General features: G+C 27.5%; 1 protein-coding gene across 1 annotated transcript in view; it reads left to right on the forward strand.

Moving 5' to 3' along the window:
* Window positions 1-10,633, forward strand: part of LOC105848502 (uncharacterized) — a 12,856-nt gene extending 2,223 nt beyond the window's left edge. Inside the window, exons 2-3 of the mRNA XM_065820083.1 lie at window positions 155-270; window positions 9,547-10,633. Coding sequence (XP_065676155.1) covers window positions 155-270; window positions 9,547-10,206 — 776 coding nt within the window. The 3' untranslated portion in view covers window positions 10,207-10,633. The remainder of the gene's footprint in view (window positions 1-154; window positions 271-9,546) is intronic.
* Window positions 10,634-18,837: the final 8,204 nt, after the last annotated feature.

Genomic DNA, 18,837 nt, shown 5'->3' on the forward strand with positions numbered 1-18,837 from the left:
TTTTCTCAAAAAAAAATAAATAAAAAAAAAGGTTCAATAATCTTGAAAACTGCAAATAGTTTTTGAAATTTATCAGAATACTTTAAGTTTTGTCAGTACAGTCATTGATAATTAAGCAAAATAAATTTGATGTAGTTGTAATTTTTTGTTATAGAAAATGAAAGTGAAAGTAGTATTGTGCAGCGATTACCTAGCATATCATCAATTGCTAAGGAAGATGTGAAAATTAATTTTGAGTTTCTTAGAACTACAAAAGTCAATAATAAATGGGTATGTGTATTAATTTGGTAGTAAAAGGTTATTTTTACAAAGTGGAGCTTTATATTTTTTATTTATTTAAGTTACTATATGTATGTTTGTGTTCTTTTTGAACCTCTGTTGTAATGTTAGCTCAGTCACTAGCTAATAGTCACAACTATATAAAAACTATATTTTTCATGCGTATTCAATATCTCCTATTCAATATGTTGGAGTACTGCTTACAGTAAATTAGTCAGTAAATTTGGATGGTTTTCATTTTATATGAAGTTACTACAATGTAAATTTATAAACAGCGTATGTAAAAGTTGTTCTTAATTTGATATTGAATATACAGTGCAGTTCAGATTTATAGCCTCACATGTATAGAAGCTTTAAATGCAGCTTTCAAAGGATCTTCATGAAATTCTATTTGTAGATCATTTTTTTAATTTTAAAAAAAATACTTTTGAATTTAATCTATTTATACTTTAGTTAACTCAAATTATAAAATTATTTAAAACCATAATTATAACCTCATCTAAATTACACCAAAAGCTATAAAATAAATAGCAGTGAATTCCATTTTAAAGTGAAATTTATTCAATCAAATACATTTAAAGGAATACCAAGAGAAATTACACTCTCTGATAGAGAAAAAGGCAAAAATGAATCCTACAGGTCATTGCATTTATCGAACAGGACAATTGCTTCTAAGGATTAATAATCCAACAAATTATTGCACAAAACATCAAAGCAGTATAAGACTGATGCTTACAGCTTGACAACTGTGACAAATTGTGCATGCGCAAAACACAGTCTCTATAAGATATATTGCTACTGATTTGGGATTGAAATGCTTAAGATGAATGATGAATTGTGCAATTAACAAATCAGGCATTCTCAGATACACAAAAAAATGCACATATTCAGCAGTTACTAATGCACAGAAAAGTATTTGTCTTCAGTAGGCTAAGGACCACATGACTTGGAAAATGGCAGAAAATTGTGTGATCCAATGAAAGAAAATTCTTGCTAGTCGAGTTGGCTTTGACAATTATTACTGACATGACCTGAAAAAATATTTTCAAAAAGAGCTATGGGAGGCAGAGGAGTAATGATTTAGGATGCATTTGGTTCTTTTGGAAAAAATTACAATTGCCTTTATTATTATTAAATTAAATGCTGAAGGATATGGAAACTTGTTGAATGATCATTTGAAGGATCTTTCACCATAATTTGGAAACAAATAGGTTATTTTCTAGAGGTATAATGCTCCAATTCATAGGGCAAAATCAAATATTCCATGGTTCCCCAGCAAGAAAACTAAATTATTAAAATGGCCAGGGCTCTCACCCTATTTAAATCTCATCAAAAACATCTTAGTAAGATGTGTTTATGCATAAGGGAAACAATATTCAAATGTCGATGAATTGAAAAAAGCAATTGTATATGTTTGGAAGAAGATATCTCTTGCTAATCTCAGAAAATATTGGGAAAGTATGCTACATCAAATATTTGAGGTTTCAACTTTTTGCAGCAAACAAAGTAATCATAAGTTTCAATTAAGATAGCATCACGATGACATCATCAATTTTTGTTGAACAAATTTGAAATGAGTTTATATTTTTCACCAACATTTTTCTGAAGTTTTTAAATCAATTAATGAAATGAAACCAGACTGTATTACAAATTAAGTTTAAATCAAGGTAGATGCAAAGCAGTTGAATAATTTAGTAATGATCATTTATTTATATACGAGATCTTAAATTTTTGGTGAGGGTAGTCTGCACCACACTGTATTTTTAAATTAATTAATTAAAAATTTGTAAAATAAATTAATTTTAAAAGTTTTAAAATAAATTAATTTTAAAAGTTTTAAAATAAACTAATTTTAAAAGTTTTATAAAATAAATTTTTTTTTTGGAGTTGGGAAACTAAACTAAGTAATTTTGAAGAAAATTTGCATTGTTTTTTAAACAAAAAACCAGATTAAATTTTAAGTTTTGTCAAAAGTGTTAACATGCCACTGTCATGTCCTGTGATACTCTGTATGACAGGGTTGTACATTTGGAGTTATGGTTGGTCTCCAGAAGGACAACTGAAAGTTACCAATTTGTTAATGTTGGTCGCCGTTTACTATTTTTTATGAAAATTTTCACATTCATTCTTGCATATTCTAGTCATTTTTCTTTAGCTAGATAAACAACTAGATAAAATAAATAATTAAAAAAAAATTAAGGGTTAAGTGTAAAATAGAAATAATATCTGTAAATAAAAGTAGTATTTTAAACTATTGATAACATTCACTTTTCTACTTTTAGATAAAGCACTTGCCAATATATATACACCATTACTTTTTTCTTTTGAATTGAGCACTTATTTTTAAAAAAATAGGCGCCCTTTTTTTACAACATAAAGTATTGACAAATATACAAAAAACAATTTACAAATACTTTAAAATTTTAATGTGTTGTAATCATTAAGATTTTATTTGTTGCAGGAGCCTGAAAACTATTGATATTGTAAAGTATTTTAAAGTACCACATAGTTAAATTCAATTTTAAACTGCGTTAAAAGTTATCTAAACTAATATAACAAAAGTTTTTGTTAGAATCTAAATTCAGTATTTGAAAAAGATTTCTTCTTATTTATTTTTTAAAACAATCTTATACTTAACATAATCTTTAGTTTGTTCATCACATTTTATTTATTTTAGTATTTAGATATTTAATGTAGTATTTTTACTAAAAATTATAAACAATTATTAAATAGATTTTATAATAATTTACATTAAAAAAACATTACACAATACTGAATTAATATAACAAATAAATTTAAATTTGTGAAAAGAACTCTCTTAAACTAAATCACTTCTCCCTTTTTATAAGAGAAAAGTTTTTAACTTGCTTTTGCATATTATAATCTATAATAATCTATGATGGAAAGACTTAAGTTTTATGTAATGAATTAGTAGACTACAAAAAAAAAGACTTGAATAAAAATTGTGAAACTATTTTACATTTATTTGAAACTAAATTTTAGAGTCAATATTTTACTATTTTACATTTCTTCTAAACTAAATTTAAATTTTTAAAATTATATTTAATTTTAAAATTAATTTTTTTTATAAAACAGTTAGTTTCTTTAAAATTTTTCAGTTGCAGTTAAATGCTTTTTTTTTACTAACTAATATTTTCTGAATAAATGTTACATAAATCATATTAAAAGATAAAAAAGGTTCTGCTTAACATAAATAAAAAAGAGTCTGCTTAACGTAAAACTACTGAATGCGTATGTAAAATGCTGCAGCGCTTCTTAACAAGCCTCTCAGTTGGTTTTTTTTTTGAAAAATTTAGTTTTATTACTTTACCTACATTCTTAAATAAAATTTGTAACAAAAAAAAAAAGATTTTTGTTTAAATGATAAAACTTCTTATTTTTTAATTACGTAGTATTTTTTAATTACGTAGTATTTTTTAATTACATAGTATTTTTTAATTACGTAGTATTTTTTAATTACGTAGTATTTTTTAATTACGTAGTATTTTTTAATTTATTTTTATTTATTTTTTTAAATATTATTTTAGATACTTTTCTTTTTATAGATTTCTTGAATTAGAAAAATAAAGCTGGAACTACAGAAAAGAATTAATAGTTGCCCTTTAGGGCGACTTTATTGCAGTAAAGGAATATTTTTAGTCGCAAAATTTGGTCCCCTGGTACCACGAGTGTACACCCCTGTATCATGTACTCAAGCATTTTGAAAATATTCAACATTTAACATTTACTTTATTTTATTTTGTGTTTAAACAAAAGTTAAGTAAACTAATATGAAAAATAAAATTTTAATCACATTCCCAAAGACCACTACAGTCTACTTTAGTTGTTGTTCTCTAAAACACAAATCTGAAACAAGGTTGCTGCATGGGTAAACAAGAGAGTAAGAGACAAATATTATTTAGGAAAAAATTAAGTAATTATAAAGAAATTTAGTTAAGTAAAGATAAACCTATAAACTTGTTAAATTTATATATAGTGAGTGAGTATTTTTAACCTTTTTTCACATAATTAAAGAAACAATTAGTTGAACTCTTTCATAGTTAAATAAGATACTTGGTTCTATTTCTAGTAATGATAGTTTAATACAATATTTAACTTTTTTTCAACTGCCTTGTAGGAAATGCTTTTTTAGACAAAGGCTAGGAGGCCAACTACAACTTAAAACACCTGCCTTGGGGCTCTTGGTTGAGTAAAAGCTAGAGATAGTGTCTTGATAAAAGTACGAATCTTGGGCAGACATTAAATGCATCCGGCTACTGTCTTGTAGAAGGCCTACTAGGCAAAAACTTGAAACAGATTCTATCTGTTGACCAACCTCACACCCCTTCAATTATTAGGCTGTTTTAAATGTATTTATAATACATTGTTTCTAGTTTATAATGTTGAATGTTGGATTTTTTTAATTCAATTTATTCGTTTTGCTTTTATCTCTGTTTTTATGACTAGGCAACTCATTCTATTATTTCCTTATGAGGGTACAGCTCTAAAACTCAGTTTTATTGTTCTGAGGCCTGCTGGTACTATAGTAACTCTGTGTTAGCTCTCAGGGAGGCTATTCTGTTAGTATTCTGATATTTTACAACTATTGACTCCATCAATAGTTGTAAAATATCAGAATACTAACAGTGCCATATTGTGCATGGTGTCCCCGTTTGTACTTTTGGTGTGCATTGTTGAGGCCACATTTTGAGCCTTTTGTTACAGCTTAGGGTTTTTCCGTAGTAATAAGGTAATTGCTTGGATTATCAAATAGTGCACTAAGCACTATCTATGCCTTTGAGTCAAGTTCTCTAACAAAATTAAAAATGACTAAAGTACTGAAAACTATAAAACACAAAAAACCATAGTCATCACCAAGTTCTCTAAATCTATAATTCACTTATGTTTGTGGTCTTCGAAGAAACTTTTCTGTTTTAGTCTTATATCTTGCAAAGTTCACCAGACCTATTTAACAACTTTTCTCTTTCTTTTCAACTTCTCAATCTTTTCTCGACATTTGCATAAATGAATTAAATTATGTTAAATTTCAGAGTTTTTAAAATGATTATTTCTTAAATTTCTAATTGTGGCTTTGCAACTACAAATGATTTTTTATTTAAAAAAAATTACCAAGTAACAAATAAAAAAATTATGTTAATTTATTTTCTTTATTTATTTAAAGTTTATTAGTTTATTATTGTATTATTAAAATTACATTGCTGAATATATGGTTTTTTAAAAAATAATCACTGCGATTTAACTTGCGTTATAAAAAAAAAGTTTAACTTATGTTTAGTGCAAACTTTTGATGCAGCCCTTTATTTAAAATTTAATTTTGAGTAAAAAAAAAATGTTTAGGAAGAAAAATCGAAAAAATAATTGCTATGAACTATAAACTAAGCTATAAACTAAGCTGATTTTTTTTTTAAGAACAAATAAAATTTAAAAACTAAAAAGTATTTAGTAATATTTTTAAATAGATTTGACAGTTAAACCCAAGCATTAACTTTAATTTTAATAAACTTAAATATATTATTTTAAATCAAAATTAAATTATATATTTTGTAAATCTAAATGAAATTATATATTTTTTTATCAGAATAAAATTATATATTTTTATTAAATTAGTTTTAAATTAAATGACATATTTTTTATCAGAATTAAATTATCTTTTTATGATCTTTGCTTCAAGCTTGAAAAATCAATCATTACAGTAAATAAAAACAAAATAAAAATAAGCTTTTAATTTTTGAATTTCTTTAAAAACTCAAAAATAATAAAAATTTATTATTTAAATTTATTATTTAAATAGCGCTTATATCAAACATAATTGTCATTCAAATTTTCGTAACAAATATTTTTACATAAACTTAATTCAAAAGTTAATGTGACTTTTTTTAAATTTCTTTTATCTTACCGCTTATAGTATAATTTAAAAGTTAAAAAATAATAAAATGTCGCTTAACCGAAATCGCTTACTGCTTACTTAAAAATTGCTTAAGGCATACGTAAATTGCTCTACACTTAATGCTTTAAAACAAGAGCTGACATATATGCATATATAAAGATTATGGTCAATATGATGATGATGATGATGATGATCATCATCATCATCATTATCATCATCATCATGATCATCTGATCATTTTCTTATTCAGCAAAGACAACACAATATAAATACTAAAGTTTATGTAAATATGAAAGGATATTGTATGCCAAGATCTAAATAAATAGCAAACATATGTTTATATCCATGGTATGTATGCATAAAGCGCATCTCGGAAGCTTTCATTCCTTCTGTACTAAAAGTTTGGAAGCTTTCATTCCTACTCTTCAATGTTAAGTCAAGCCTCATTCTACTCTACTTTTTTCACCATCTTGAGAAGTTTCTTTATCAAACATTAATCATATTTTTCATCTTTTTTACAAGAAAATCTCTCTTAAGAACAAGTTTACTTTTGTTATTTCAAAAAGCCAATGTAAAAAGGTCCTGTCTGATGTTAAGCTCTGTTATTCTCAGTTTACTAAATCTTCTATCTTCTATCAGATGTTAGATTCTAGAGACTTTTGGTTAGTCTTCATCAATATCATTACCTAGAGTAAGTCTAACATTTAAAATAGTATTAAGTTATTCTTGAAGGCCCACACTTTTCTTTATTTCAAGTAGCTTTAAGGGTACTACAAGGTTCTATTTTTGCTCCTGTATTATTTCTTATTGACGATCTCAAATTTCATGAAAATTCATGTCATAGTAAGGTTGTCTGTTTTTATTTATCATCATTATCATGTTTTCACAATTAAATCATCTTTAAAATAGTTTCATAGCAAAACCATCTGTCAAAAAATATTCTTTAGGTGCTCTAATTTCTGCAACTCTCCTCTACTAAAGTTTGAATAAATATGTAATAATAAAAAAGCTTTAATAGTTTCATCGTATCAGCATTATTTAAATTTACAAATTTGACCAAGTGCTCTGTTTCTAATTGACGAACAATAGGAAACAAATCCCCTAAATATTATATGAATATAAATATTATATAAACTTCTCCTTGAGATGACTGTCGTGTTTTTTTAACCATTGAAAAAAAAGGTAAAAAAGAAAATTAAAAACTGATTTAATTACCAATTGTTTCAAATAAAGAATTCAAAAATATCAAAAGAAAAGAAGAAGAATAAAAAAAACATATAAAAAAAGAAACTTTTTACAAATAAGCACTCAAAATTAACATTTTAAGAAACAAATAAAAGAAAATTCAAGCATAGATTTTAATTTACAAAAAAAGAACAAGAAAATGAAAAAAAAGTAATAATAATAAAAATAGATAAAAAAAGAGATAAGTTGGAGATAAGTTGATAAATTAATAAGCAGATAAGAAGAGTCAAAAAGAAGATAACTTTTATAGTTTTTTTTTTTTTATTGTTGTATTTTTTATCATATTTTAGATAATACACTTTTTTTTACTTTTTATTAGTAATTTTTTACTTATTTAGTAATTTACATATTTAGTAGATTTTATAATTTTCTTCAATATTTTTGTTTTTGTTATAGTTTACTGATTGTATGTTTGGCTATTGCATTATTGTTAACTACCATTATTATTATTAATTATTATAGTTGTTAGTTTTTTTCGATGTTGTAATTGGTTGTTCCCAATAATCTATTCATACGCATTATTTTATTTTAACAATTAATAATAACATAGCTATTTACTTCCTACTTATTGTTTCTTACATTCTCTCTAATATTGCAGTTCCACTATGGCTTCAAACAGTCATTTGTTTAAAAAATTAATTAGCTAAAGTTGCCGCTCATCTCAATGTAATATTTGTTTAATTTGGATTTATACAAAATGTAGCAGGCTTAATGATACTAAATACAGTTTACTACAATAAAGTTGCTGGTTTTAGAATTGCATAAACTGTATTAAAAGTGCCTTTCCATTCACAGATATACAAGATAATGAACTTAAATTGCTATTTTCTTCTGATAAAGTTCTTAAAACTGATGATTTACTTCTGTCTATAAGCCTTTTCCCATCTTTTCATTTAAATAAAGTCTCTAATCAAATTAATAATTATGTTTCATCTCATGTTTTAGATTCTGAGGAAGAATTTTCTACTTCATTGGACATAGTTTGTAAATATTTCATTAGACATAAGCAAATTGTGTACATTTAATTTTGATAAAATAACCACTCTCTCCTATTTCAGAGTATTAATGGCGCCATGTAATGGTGTCCCTGGTAGTGCTTTTGAGTTTCCATTGTTGTGGCCACATAGGGAGTCTTTGGTTACGTCTTTCGGTTATTTAGCAAGACTGATGCAACTACTTAGTTGATTGTTTAGGGTATTAAGTTATATCTATGATTGGGTGAAGTACCTCTTTATTTAATCACCTTTCTTTTATTTTCTTTATCATTCTTTTTTTTCTTGGGCTAATGCCTTTAGTCTATCTGCTCCTTAAGCTGATGTCTTTTGTTATTCTGCCAATAATTGCATACACTACTCCAGGTAGTCAAAACAAACAAATAAAGAGGGTAAACTAAAATATATTCTTAATTAATTCCTTTTGATGATATCCAATATAACAATCAATCTTACTCAATACTCGTCCATAAATGTTTCTTTGTTTATTATTTGATCTTGTGTCCCGAATTTATCTCTAACCAACAATCCTGCTAGACTCTCCTTTTCTTTGGCTTCTGTATGTATTTATATAATGATTAATAGTAACCATCTCAGTGAGTCCTCTGCTTTACATTTTCTTGAATTTTCGTTTACTACTGACCTCTAATGGATGCTATATAACCAATTCATTGCAAAGTTAGCATCTGCTGAAGTTTCATCTCTTTAACGTGTTCGCTATAAACCTTTATCTGATTTCAATTTCTTCCTCTACAAATCTCTTATATGTCCCTGTATCGAATACTGTTATCATTTTAAGGCTGGTTTTTCTAATGATGCCCAAAGTTCTAATGATGTCCAAAAACTTGTAAAATTAATTGAACCTGCTTTATCTGCCAAGCTTGACTCATTGTGTCATTGTTGTAAGATTACATCCCTTTCTCTTACAGCAACTATCATGGTTGCTGCTTACATGAGCTATTATCTCTAATTCCATCAATTCTTACTTGACTTGTCATTCAGAAGAGTTGCATCATTTTTCTGTATCTTTCCCTTCATGCTCAACAAATTTTCATTTATCTTGTTGGAAGTAAATTTGTTATTTTAACATTTTTTTATTTGACATGCATTTTTTTTTTCAAGGTATATGTGATCATGATCATGAAAGATACAGGATTTGATGCTGATCAAATTAAAATTGAACGGAGTTTCTCAAATTTTTCAGATCTTCATGACAGACTTAAAAAAGAGTGTCCAAACGCTGTGCAAACTATTGACTTTCCAAAAAAGACAGTGTTTAGACCAACTGAAAATGAAGCTGTTGAAAGGTCTCGATTTTTAAAGAAATATTTGACGTTTGTTGCGCATCAAGGGGATGTAATGAAATCGAATGCTTTTCAACATTTTTTTTGTATTCCACATATAAAAAAAGCAACCGAGTTGTTAAAGTGTGAAGAATATTCAAGAAGTAGAACAGAATATTTTTTAGCATTTCAGTTGCAGAAAAAACTTGACGCAAATAAGGAAGAGATTATACCAACAATCTGTGGAGCAATCGAAACAAACAAGAATTTAAAAGACTTTAAAGCAGTGAATGATTTGGGTGAAGAGTGTTTGTCATTACTAAACTATGATGATTCTAATCCATATCTGCTTCCTTTACTGTATTCAGTAATAGATGCTAGAAAACGATTAAATTTGGATACCAGTCAGCTTCAATTAAAACTCAGAGAATGTGATAGAAAAGGAAAACATGATTCAGAAATTGAAACACTGCGCGAGTTATTAGTAAAAAGATATTAAGTTTGGTCAAAATTCTTAATCGTATTTCACCATTTTTAGCAAGCTATTTACAATTTTATCAACATAGGTGATCATTTAGTATTAAACAAGTTACATAAGTACAAGTATAGGTGAGTTTTACTAGCATAGGTACGCAATACATATTTAATAAGTTGATTATTTTAGTATCATTACTTTTTTAACTTTTTTATCTTATCAATTTTTTTTTAACTAAGGCTTGGATTTTTTTTTTATGCTTAATGTTGTTATGCGTAATATTGATAATATGACGTTTTTTTTTTTAGTTTTTTTTTAAACATTAAAACACATGCGTGATAAGTCGTTTGAATGAATAAAAATATTTTTAATTTATACTTGTTTGTTAATATTTTTTACTGCGTTTTTTTTAAATTATTCTGTTGGAAATTTTTTACAAACCTTGTTATGATACTTTTGTAATTATTTCCAACCCAAATCAAATGGAATGACAAAAAAAAAAGCAACGAGAAAAATGGATTAATGGGAAAAAGTAGCGTACAAAAGCATATGAGGGAGGGAGGGGGCATTAAATATAAAAGTACGTACGCACTGATTAAAACAAAATTTTTTGTAACGTTTGTTTTTCTAATTTATTCCAATTAACAAATACTTATTAATAACTAAATGTTTTTGAATAAATAACAACTTTTTCAAAAAATAATAGTATAAACGTCTAATCGTTTACAATATTACTGATTGTTTTCAATATTACTGATCTTGCCTAAGGCTCGTTTCTTACGGGCTAAATAAAGAAGGATGCCTGAAAAAAAGTCCCCCCTGAGTAAGATTATTTTTATTTGATTCTTCATCAGGTGATTCATCACCCTAAGTAAGGTTATTTTTATTTGATTCTTCATTATATCAATTTTCTTTAAGGTGGTCGTCTGGTAAAAAATATTTAAAAAATCAAATTTTTGTTAATAGTCCAGTTTAAACATACTTTAAAACTAAATTTTTCAAAAATTTAATTCCTGTAAAGACATGTACTAGCCTTTTCCCTTAGCAACGCCCTTAACAACAATCATTTTTGGTTGTTTTGGGTCAAAACTAATAACCAAACTTGTAACATAACCTTTTTGAGAAAGGAGAAACCTAAAGCTTTTATATAGTGTAAACAGAGCTTTAAAATATACGGAACTTCAATTATAACAGCTGACAAAACTTGATTAACTATTACAAGGCACAAGCCAAAATGCTAACGAAGAATTTAATCAGATTCTCTGGCGGAAATGCCCAAAAAATACATTTGTTTCAAAAGATGCACTAGAAATGTGGACGTTTTCATCAGTAGTAAGTTTTAATGATGGATATTTAGCTCTAGCTAATGTTTTGAAAAATCTTTTAACACCAAGAAATTATTTTATTGACCGTGCTTTAGTATTTGATAGTAAAAAAAACAAAAATATACAAAAAAAATCAACAGATGCTAAAAAGAACAAAAGAAAAAAGTTAAGAGCTATAAGGAAAGGATTTATTGATAAAGAAAAACACCAGGAAGGAGAATATAGTTATTCTAAAGGATCATTTTAATTATTTTATTTTGTTGGTTTTCTCCGTTTGTGATATTTCAGACTTAAAACGCAAATATCTCAGCTTCTATAAATTATTTTTGAATGAAATTTTCAGGGTTTGTTTATCTGTGTATAAGTTAGTATGTGAACCAGAATCTAAGTAATTCTTTGAGCATTTTAGGTATTAATTTAAAAGGTTTTTGTTGAACTTTATCCCTTTTTTAATTTCCCTAAATACCTAAAGCTGCCATTATGGATCTAAACATAATTATAAATTTTTACTGGTTCACATACTAATTTTATATATATCCTGCATAAAAAACCAAACTTCATGCAAAACGGATGTACAGATAGCTAGAACTCTTTGTTTTAAGAAAGTGATGTTTTAACCATTTTTTTGCTGATTCAGCATTAAATAACGTAATTTTTTTTTTTTTTTGTTTGTCATACAAATATAACTTCTTTATGTTGAAAAATAAAATAAACTTTCCCCAAATTGTATTTTTGATTTTTTTACCAGACGACCACCTTAAAAAGTAAATAACAACTGTGATTCGATTACGGGGTCTTCGATGTGGAGTCGCTCGCATTAACCTCTCGTCCAACAAACTTAGAGATTTGCTTGTAAATTAACTATGAAAATTAATATTTGTGATATATATATATATATATATATATATATATATATATATATATATATTATATATATATATATATATATACTTGAAGACATGTCTTCAAAATTGGGATCTGGTGCCTAAACCATGAGCTTTGCGGTCGTATAAAGTATCTAAGAAGAATTAGGAAGAGGAGGGATCTGCAAAAAGCATTCAATAAAGTAATAGGGGAGGGGCTGTATAATTAAGTTTAAAAGTAAGCACGCTCTAATTTAAAAAATATTTCTTTATACTCTTTTTCTAAATTAAACTTGTACAATCCATTAAAGGAGGAAAGGATGGGTGGAATATTTTAAAAGCGTATGTATTTTTTGATGAGGGACTTAAAAGTGCGCATGGCAACAAGGAAAGGGTGTTTGAGTGTTGTAGACTCGTACGTACTTTATGGATAACCCTTTACGTATTTAATATTTTTTAAGTATATTTAAATTTACTCTATAAATGTCTGTAAACAATCATTATCAAAAATAATGAAAAAACAATAACGTAATAACGACGATCAATAAGAGAAAAATGGTTATTAGTGTAGAGTATTAAGGTTTAAGACCCCTCAAAAAAAATCTTTTCAACAAAAATCTAAATACATACTGAGAAACAACTATATAACAGGATTTTAAATAATGCAAAATAAATTTATTAGTTGCCATGGTTACTAAGTAAAATGGCAGACATCTAAAAATGTTTAAGTAACCCCAACCATTCTAATTAACCGAAAGCATATAAATGATTTTTTGGCATGTGATTAACCACCTTGTAATATACAAACTAAAAAAAAATTGTTCTAAAAACCAAAGTATTTAAGCCATCCTGATTTTTTCCAAATGGCATATTTAAAAAAATGCATTTTTGTGAACTAAATTTTCTATAAATCAAAAACTCCCAAGAGTATTGTAAAACTTTTAGCTCCAATTGCACAACTAGATGCAATAAACATTTGGTAAAAATCTCATGCAAGACACACCGTTAATGAGATGGGATGCCCGGGAACTTAAAAATTAACAATAAAAAAAAAAACATTTTATAAAATTATTAATTACATTAATAATTTTATCAAATGATCTATGTCAAATAATCAATTCAAAATCTGTTGTTTATATAAACAAGAACCAGGATCATATAGAAAATCTTGGTCAATTCTTGGTCAACTTTTTTTTTTTTTGCATACACGAATTACTTGTAATCGCTTTATAGATGTTGGTCGAGTTTGATATTCTGCAAAAAATTAAACGCTTAAACACCCTTGAAGAGTATATATACTAGGAATCATATTCAATTTTTCAAATAAAAGTATAATTTACTCATAATTATAAAAGCATCATATACTCCTAACTCCAACTGCGTTAACGATACATACTTCGTTTTAGGTATGCGCTACCATATAATCCCATTAAAACTTTCATTACGGTTTTGCATCTTACCACGGAGGCATTTTTTAAAGAGTTATTCTTGAGATAAATCGATATATACAGGCTTTAGATGACTGAGACTTGTAAGTAGATGTTGAATTATGTTTTTCCTGTTTAAAATGACGCCAACTTTGTATACGATCAGGGTGATGAGTATGCCAATTATTTTCAGCAACATGCAGCAATATTGAAAATTTGACCTTTTTCATACCTTCTAAATCATTGGCATTTTACCTAGCAGCAATTCTATAGTTGATTTGTAGGCGGTCAATTATAATACTTTTTAATTTGCCTTTGCCTCCAATTTCTTTAACTGTTTTTTTTTCAAAGTTCTTAATCTACTACCGACTCGTTTCTGTACATGTTCAACACACTCCAACTAACACACTGTTTACACTAGGGTAAATATCTTATACCAGGGTCTTTATCGTAAGAATAACTTAGTGTAATGGTATTCATTGATGTTGCTGTAATAACTCCATTTAATGAAGAAAACCCACGCAACCATCAACTGACACTGTAGTGTCAACAATGTTTGATTACGGCATCAATCATTATTTCTTTTGCGACAATTTTAGCACAATCAGAGACAGATTTAATTATTTTGTTGCAACTATTTTTCGTCGTAGGTTTAGGAATGTTCATTAAAGATATAAACTTTTCTAATCCTGAAAAACATTGATCACATGCACGCAAAAATATCTACAAAAAAAGAGATTTTTAAAACTTTTTTTACTTATCTGACGTATATCTAAAAATGAAAATTTTAACATAATTTATGAGCTCAAAACACAATATCTCAACATTAAAAAATGCTTAGATCTCTAAATTTTCCCCAAATGTTCGATAGGGGAGACCGAGGCTAGTTGCAACAAAATTAAAAAAACTGCATTTATCTCCTGAAACTTTAATATTTAAAAAAAAAAATTTTTTCAGGGTTATAAAATAGATCTTAGTGATATATTCCTCCAACATTGATAAATATAATATAAAACTTAGTTATTCCGCAATAGTGAAACAAAAATGAAAAAAAATTGTTACAACTTACCCCATCGGGGCAAGTTGCAACAGTGAATGGGGCAAGTTGCAACACAATACTTTAAAAGTAAAAGCCTTGTGGAGTTCACAGAAAAATTACTAGTTAATCTGTAATTTCTATTTGGCAACAAAAATTTTATAATTACAATAAAAGAAAGTAGTATTTTCCTTAAGTTGCAATACATTTATTATGCTAGACTTCACATATACCTGACTTGTTTAGTAAACTAAAAACTGTTTTTGAAAAAAAAAAAATTCCCTTAGTTAAATAAACAACAATTAAGTTTAAAAAAAGGCTAGAGGCTTGGATATTTAAGTTCTGTTTTTTTCTGTTTTCAGTATATAAAACACAATAACACTTTGTTTAAAAAAAAAAAACTATTTTAATGCAAAAAATTACATTAATTACTTTTTAATTCAACTTGAATGTTTTTTTGTTTGTTTGTTGATGTAGAAGTATCAGACTTTCTCTTTCTAAAACTAACTTCTTTTTCAGCCCTAAGTCGCTGTTTTACTGGAGTATCTGTAAGAATTTCTGCATACTTTCTCTTTGATCTAGTGAGCATTTCTTTCCTAGGTTGTGCTCTCTGGTAGAGGTCTTACATTCTCTGAGGAAAATTCTAATGATGCCGGAGATGGAATTGCATCTGAGATTGAAGTTTATATACTAATATCAATACCTGCTTTGGATTGAGTTGTTGGACAATCAGTAACAAATAATGGAGCAAAATCTGCATCTAAAAATATATCCTTTTGTGGGCTTGACATGCCGAATATAGTAATTTAAATAAATAACAAAGCACTCCTCATCCATCCAGCCTGACCCATTCGAACACCAATGCATTCATTTGGTTCCCACGAAAAAAGTGATCAAAAAATTTCTTTCTCGGAAATAGAAACATTGAAGGCACACTATTACCACATGCGTTTACAGCCAACACCATTGTCACTTGTGTCCCCTGTTCTTAAGATTTTAATGCTCCAACTTGCTTAATACCTTTACGAGTAAATTTTTTGTTCGGTTTTTGCACATTGGTGATACCAGTCTCGTCAACATTGTAAATATTAAATGCAGAAAAATGATATCTATCTAAAACATCTGATAATTTTTGAAAAGTTACACCTACATTAGCACGATTAAAACTAGTTGCTTGTGCAAGACTTGTTGCTTCTGGAGTTCTGATAGCCAATTCTGAATGTCGAAAAACCCTCTCATCCAGTCAGGACCAGCCATTAAAAGTTTTAACCAAGATTTTTTAAAACTAATGTTAAACTTTACAGCACATTCAAGTTTTCGAGCTTCAAAAGGTGATAATCCAAAATGAATATCAGAAGCTGTTGATATATATGAAGCAATAGCTTTTTCTTGTTCTAAATTGAATACTTGGCATGACTTTTTATAACCAGGAATAGGTAGCGGCATTCCAATATTAACTTTTTTTACTTTATTTATGTAACGAAAAAGAGTTAAGTAGTGGATTCCATTCTTTTTTGCTGATGCTCTAATCGATATTTCTTTTCCATCAATAACATAGTTTGCTGCCTCTATTACCACTGCTGTTGGATAAAGTCCTTTTTCAGTTTTTCTCTTGTAAGTTCTCAATTACAATTTTTACTTAAGCACAAATTAACAGTTTAATCAAATAATAATAAAATAAAAAAACATTAAAGTCATTTTATACAACTTAACCTACATCATCATTTATTTATATATGAATGATTAATGTATCTATGCATATATGTATGCATTTTTATAGGTACGTTACAAAATCATACCGCCGTCCACGATATTTTGGCTCCTTTTTTGTGTGACAAACTTTGCATGCGTTTTAAAAGTTTATAAGTTCTTCATCATTTTTACTCGCTTTAGTTGGTATAAAAATCATATTTTGCTTATTGTTTTATTTAAGAAAGAATTACACTTTTATCTAGTGCTACAGTTTAATTTTATTCTCCTCTCATTCTTATTTGTGCTGGTTTGAGATTTAAGGTAAGCTTATATGTTTAAATTTAACAAAAATATGAGGGCGGACATTTATTAAACTACTATGGCTATTTACAACAATCAATTATCTCTGCTCTTAAAATATTTCAAGTTTGTAGGATCTTCCCATGACATCTATTTTTTTACCCTAGATTAGAACATTTATGTTTTTGACAGTCATAATTAAATAAGCTATTAAAAGTTTTTATTGCGAATTTTGTTTAGTAACCAAACTAGAGTTAAAGATTTGTTATATTTTTATTTTTATTCAAAATCATTGGCATAACTGCTAACTAAAAGAATGGCTGTACGAAATCATCCTATCAAGAAATATGGTGTAGGCTAACATTAATGATAATTTTTCAGCAAACCTTCCATTACCTTTTGGAATTCCAGTAATAAAGGGTCATGTTATGTTCACTTATTATTCAAATGGGTACAATTTAATTAAAACATTTAAAACACTGAAGAAAAATATCAACTTCGTTTACAAACACAGAGTTAGAAAAGTAATTAACAACTTTAAGAAATTCAAAAACATATCAACTGTTTTGTTATTCACCTTCTCAAGGCCGATAAGGCCAATACATATAAGGAGGCTACTTAATAGTGGTTATAACCCTCTCTCAACTCTATAACTCCGAAACACAAACCTTGACGAACAAGGCCGCTGCGCGGAGAAACAAGTTGAGCGGTACTACCAGGGACGTGGTGGGGATCGAACTCGGAACCTCTCGCTTTTAAAGCGAGCGCTTTACCACTACACCACTACCGCATGACTGTTATTAGATTTCAGCATATACCGCAACTGTTATTAAATTTCAGCACTATAAATCTCTTTGTCATGAGCCTTTTGAAATTAAACCAGATATCAAACAGTCTAGTAATAAAATAAACTATTCCCTTGTTCCTGTAAATATTGAACCTTCTACCACTAATTGCACATCGTTTGCATCTCTTAGATTAAGGTTGCATAAAGCCATCAGTGATAGAGTTTTTATGAACAAAAAAAATACTGAACGTATAAACAGCCTAAAAATTCTGTTACAAAAACAAAAAAATATGCAAGTTCTAAACCAAAAGCTGAAGCGAAAAGAAGTACAGATACTCAAGCTTAAAAAACATATGTATGATCCAGAATACCAGTTGAGAAAAATCATTAAAATGTTAAGAAAAAAATGCAAGTATTTAAAAAATGAAGCAAAACGAGCAAAACATTTTTGAATAGAAATTAACTTAAAATGAGCTTCAAAATGTTAAACAATTGCATCAACAAATTCAAGAAAAAAAAAATATATAACAGCATTGCAAATAAATAGTTCAACTCTTGAAGAAAATTTATGTGAAAAAAAAACTTCTAACCAATGTTCTAAATTAGATCATAAATCATACACATTCAAATTAAGGCTGTTTGTTTATGATGCAATTGTTGATCAAGTGCCAACAAAAAACATTCCAATTATCTTGGAAAACTTTTCTCAAAGATTTGGTTTTAAGTTTAAATCAGTGCCTTGTTGCAGTACAGTTGAATTAATGGTAAGGGAGTTAGGAATAATAACTGACTATCAAGTTTATATAACTGACTATCAAGTTTATATAACTGACTATCAAGTAAAAAAATAACTGACAATCAAGTAAGAAAAATTATTATCTAATAAAAATGTTACACTTGGCTTTGATTCCACCACACAAGAGGATATCCATATTAATTCTGTACATTTTACTACACAATATGAGTTTTTAAAACACTCGTATTGTGTAGTATGGCTGTTGACCAGTTAGCAGGTGGTACTGCTATTGACTACCATCAACATATAATTAATATGGTGGACCATCTCGCTCTTGTTTCAGCAGAGTTTAACAGTGCAAACTATCAAGAAACTCGTAAAGCAATAGCAAGCTATATTGTTAATACAATGACTGATAGAGTAAAAGTAAATCATGCAACTGTTGAATTGTTGAATGAATCATCGGATAAATCATTAAATGAGCTTAAT

This window comes from Hydra vulgaris, chromosome 15 (assembly GCF_038396675.1).
Source record: "Hydra vulgaris chromosome 15, alternate assembly HydraT2T_AEP".
In the NCBI taxonomy this organism is placed as follows: domain Eukaryota; kingdom Metazoa; phylum Cnidaria; class Hydrozoa; order Anthoathecata; family Hydridae; genus Hydra; species Hydra vulgaris.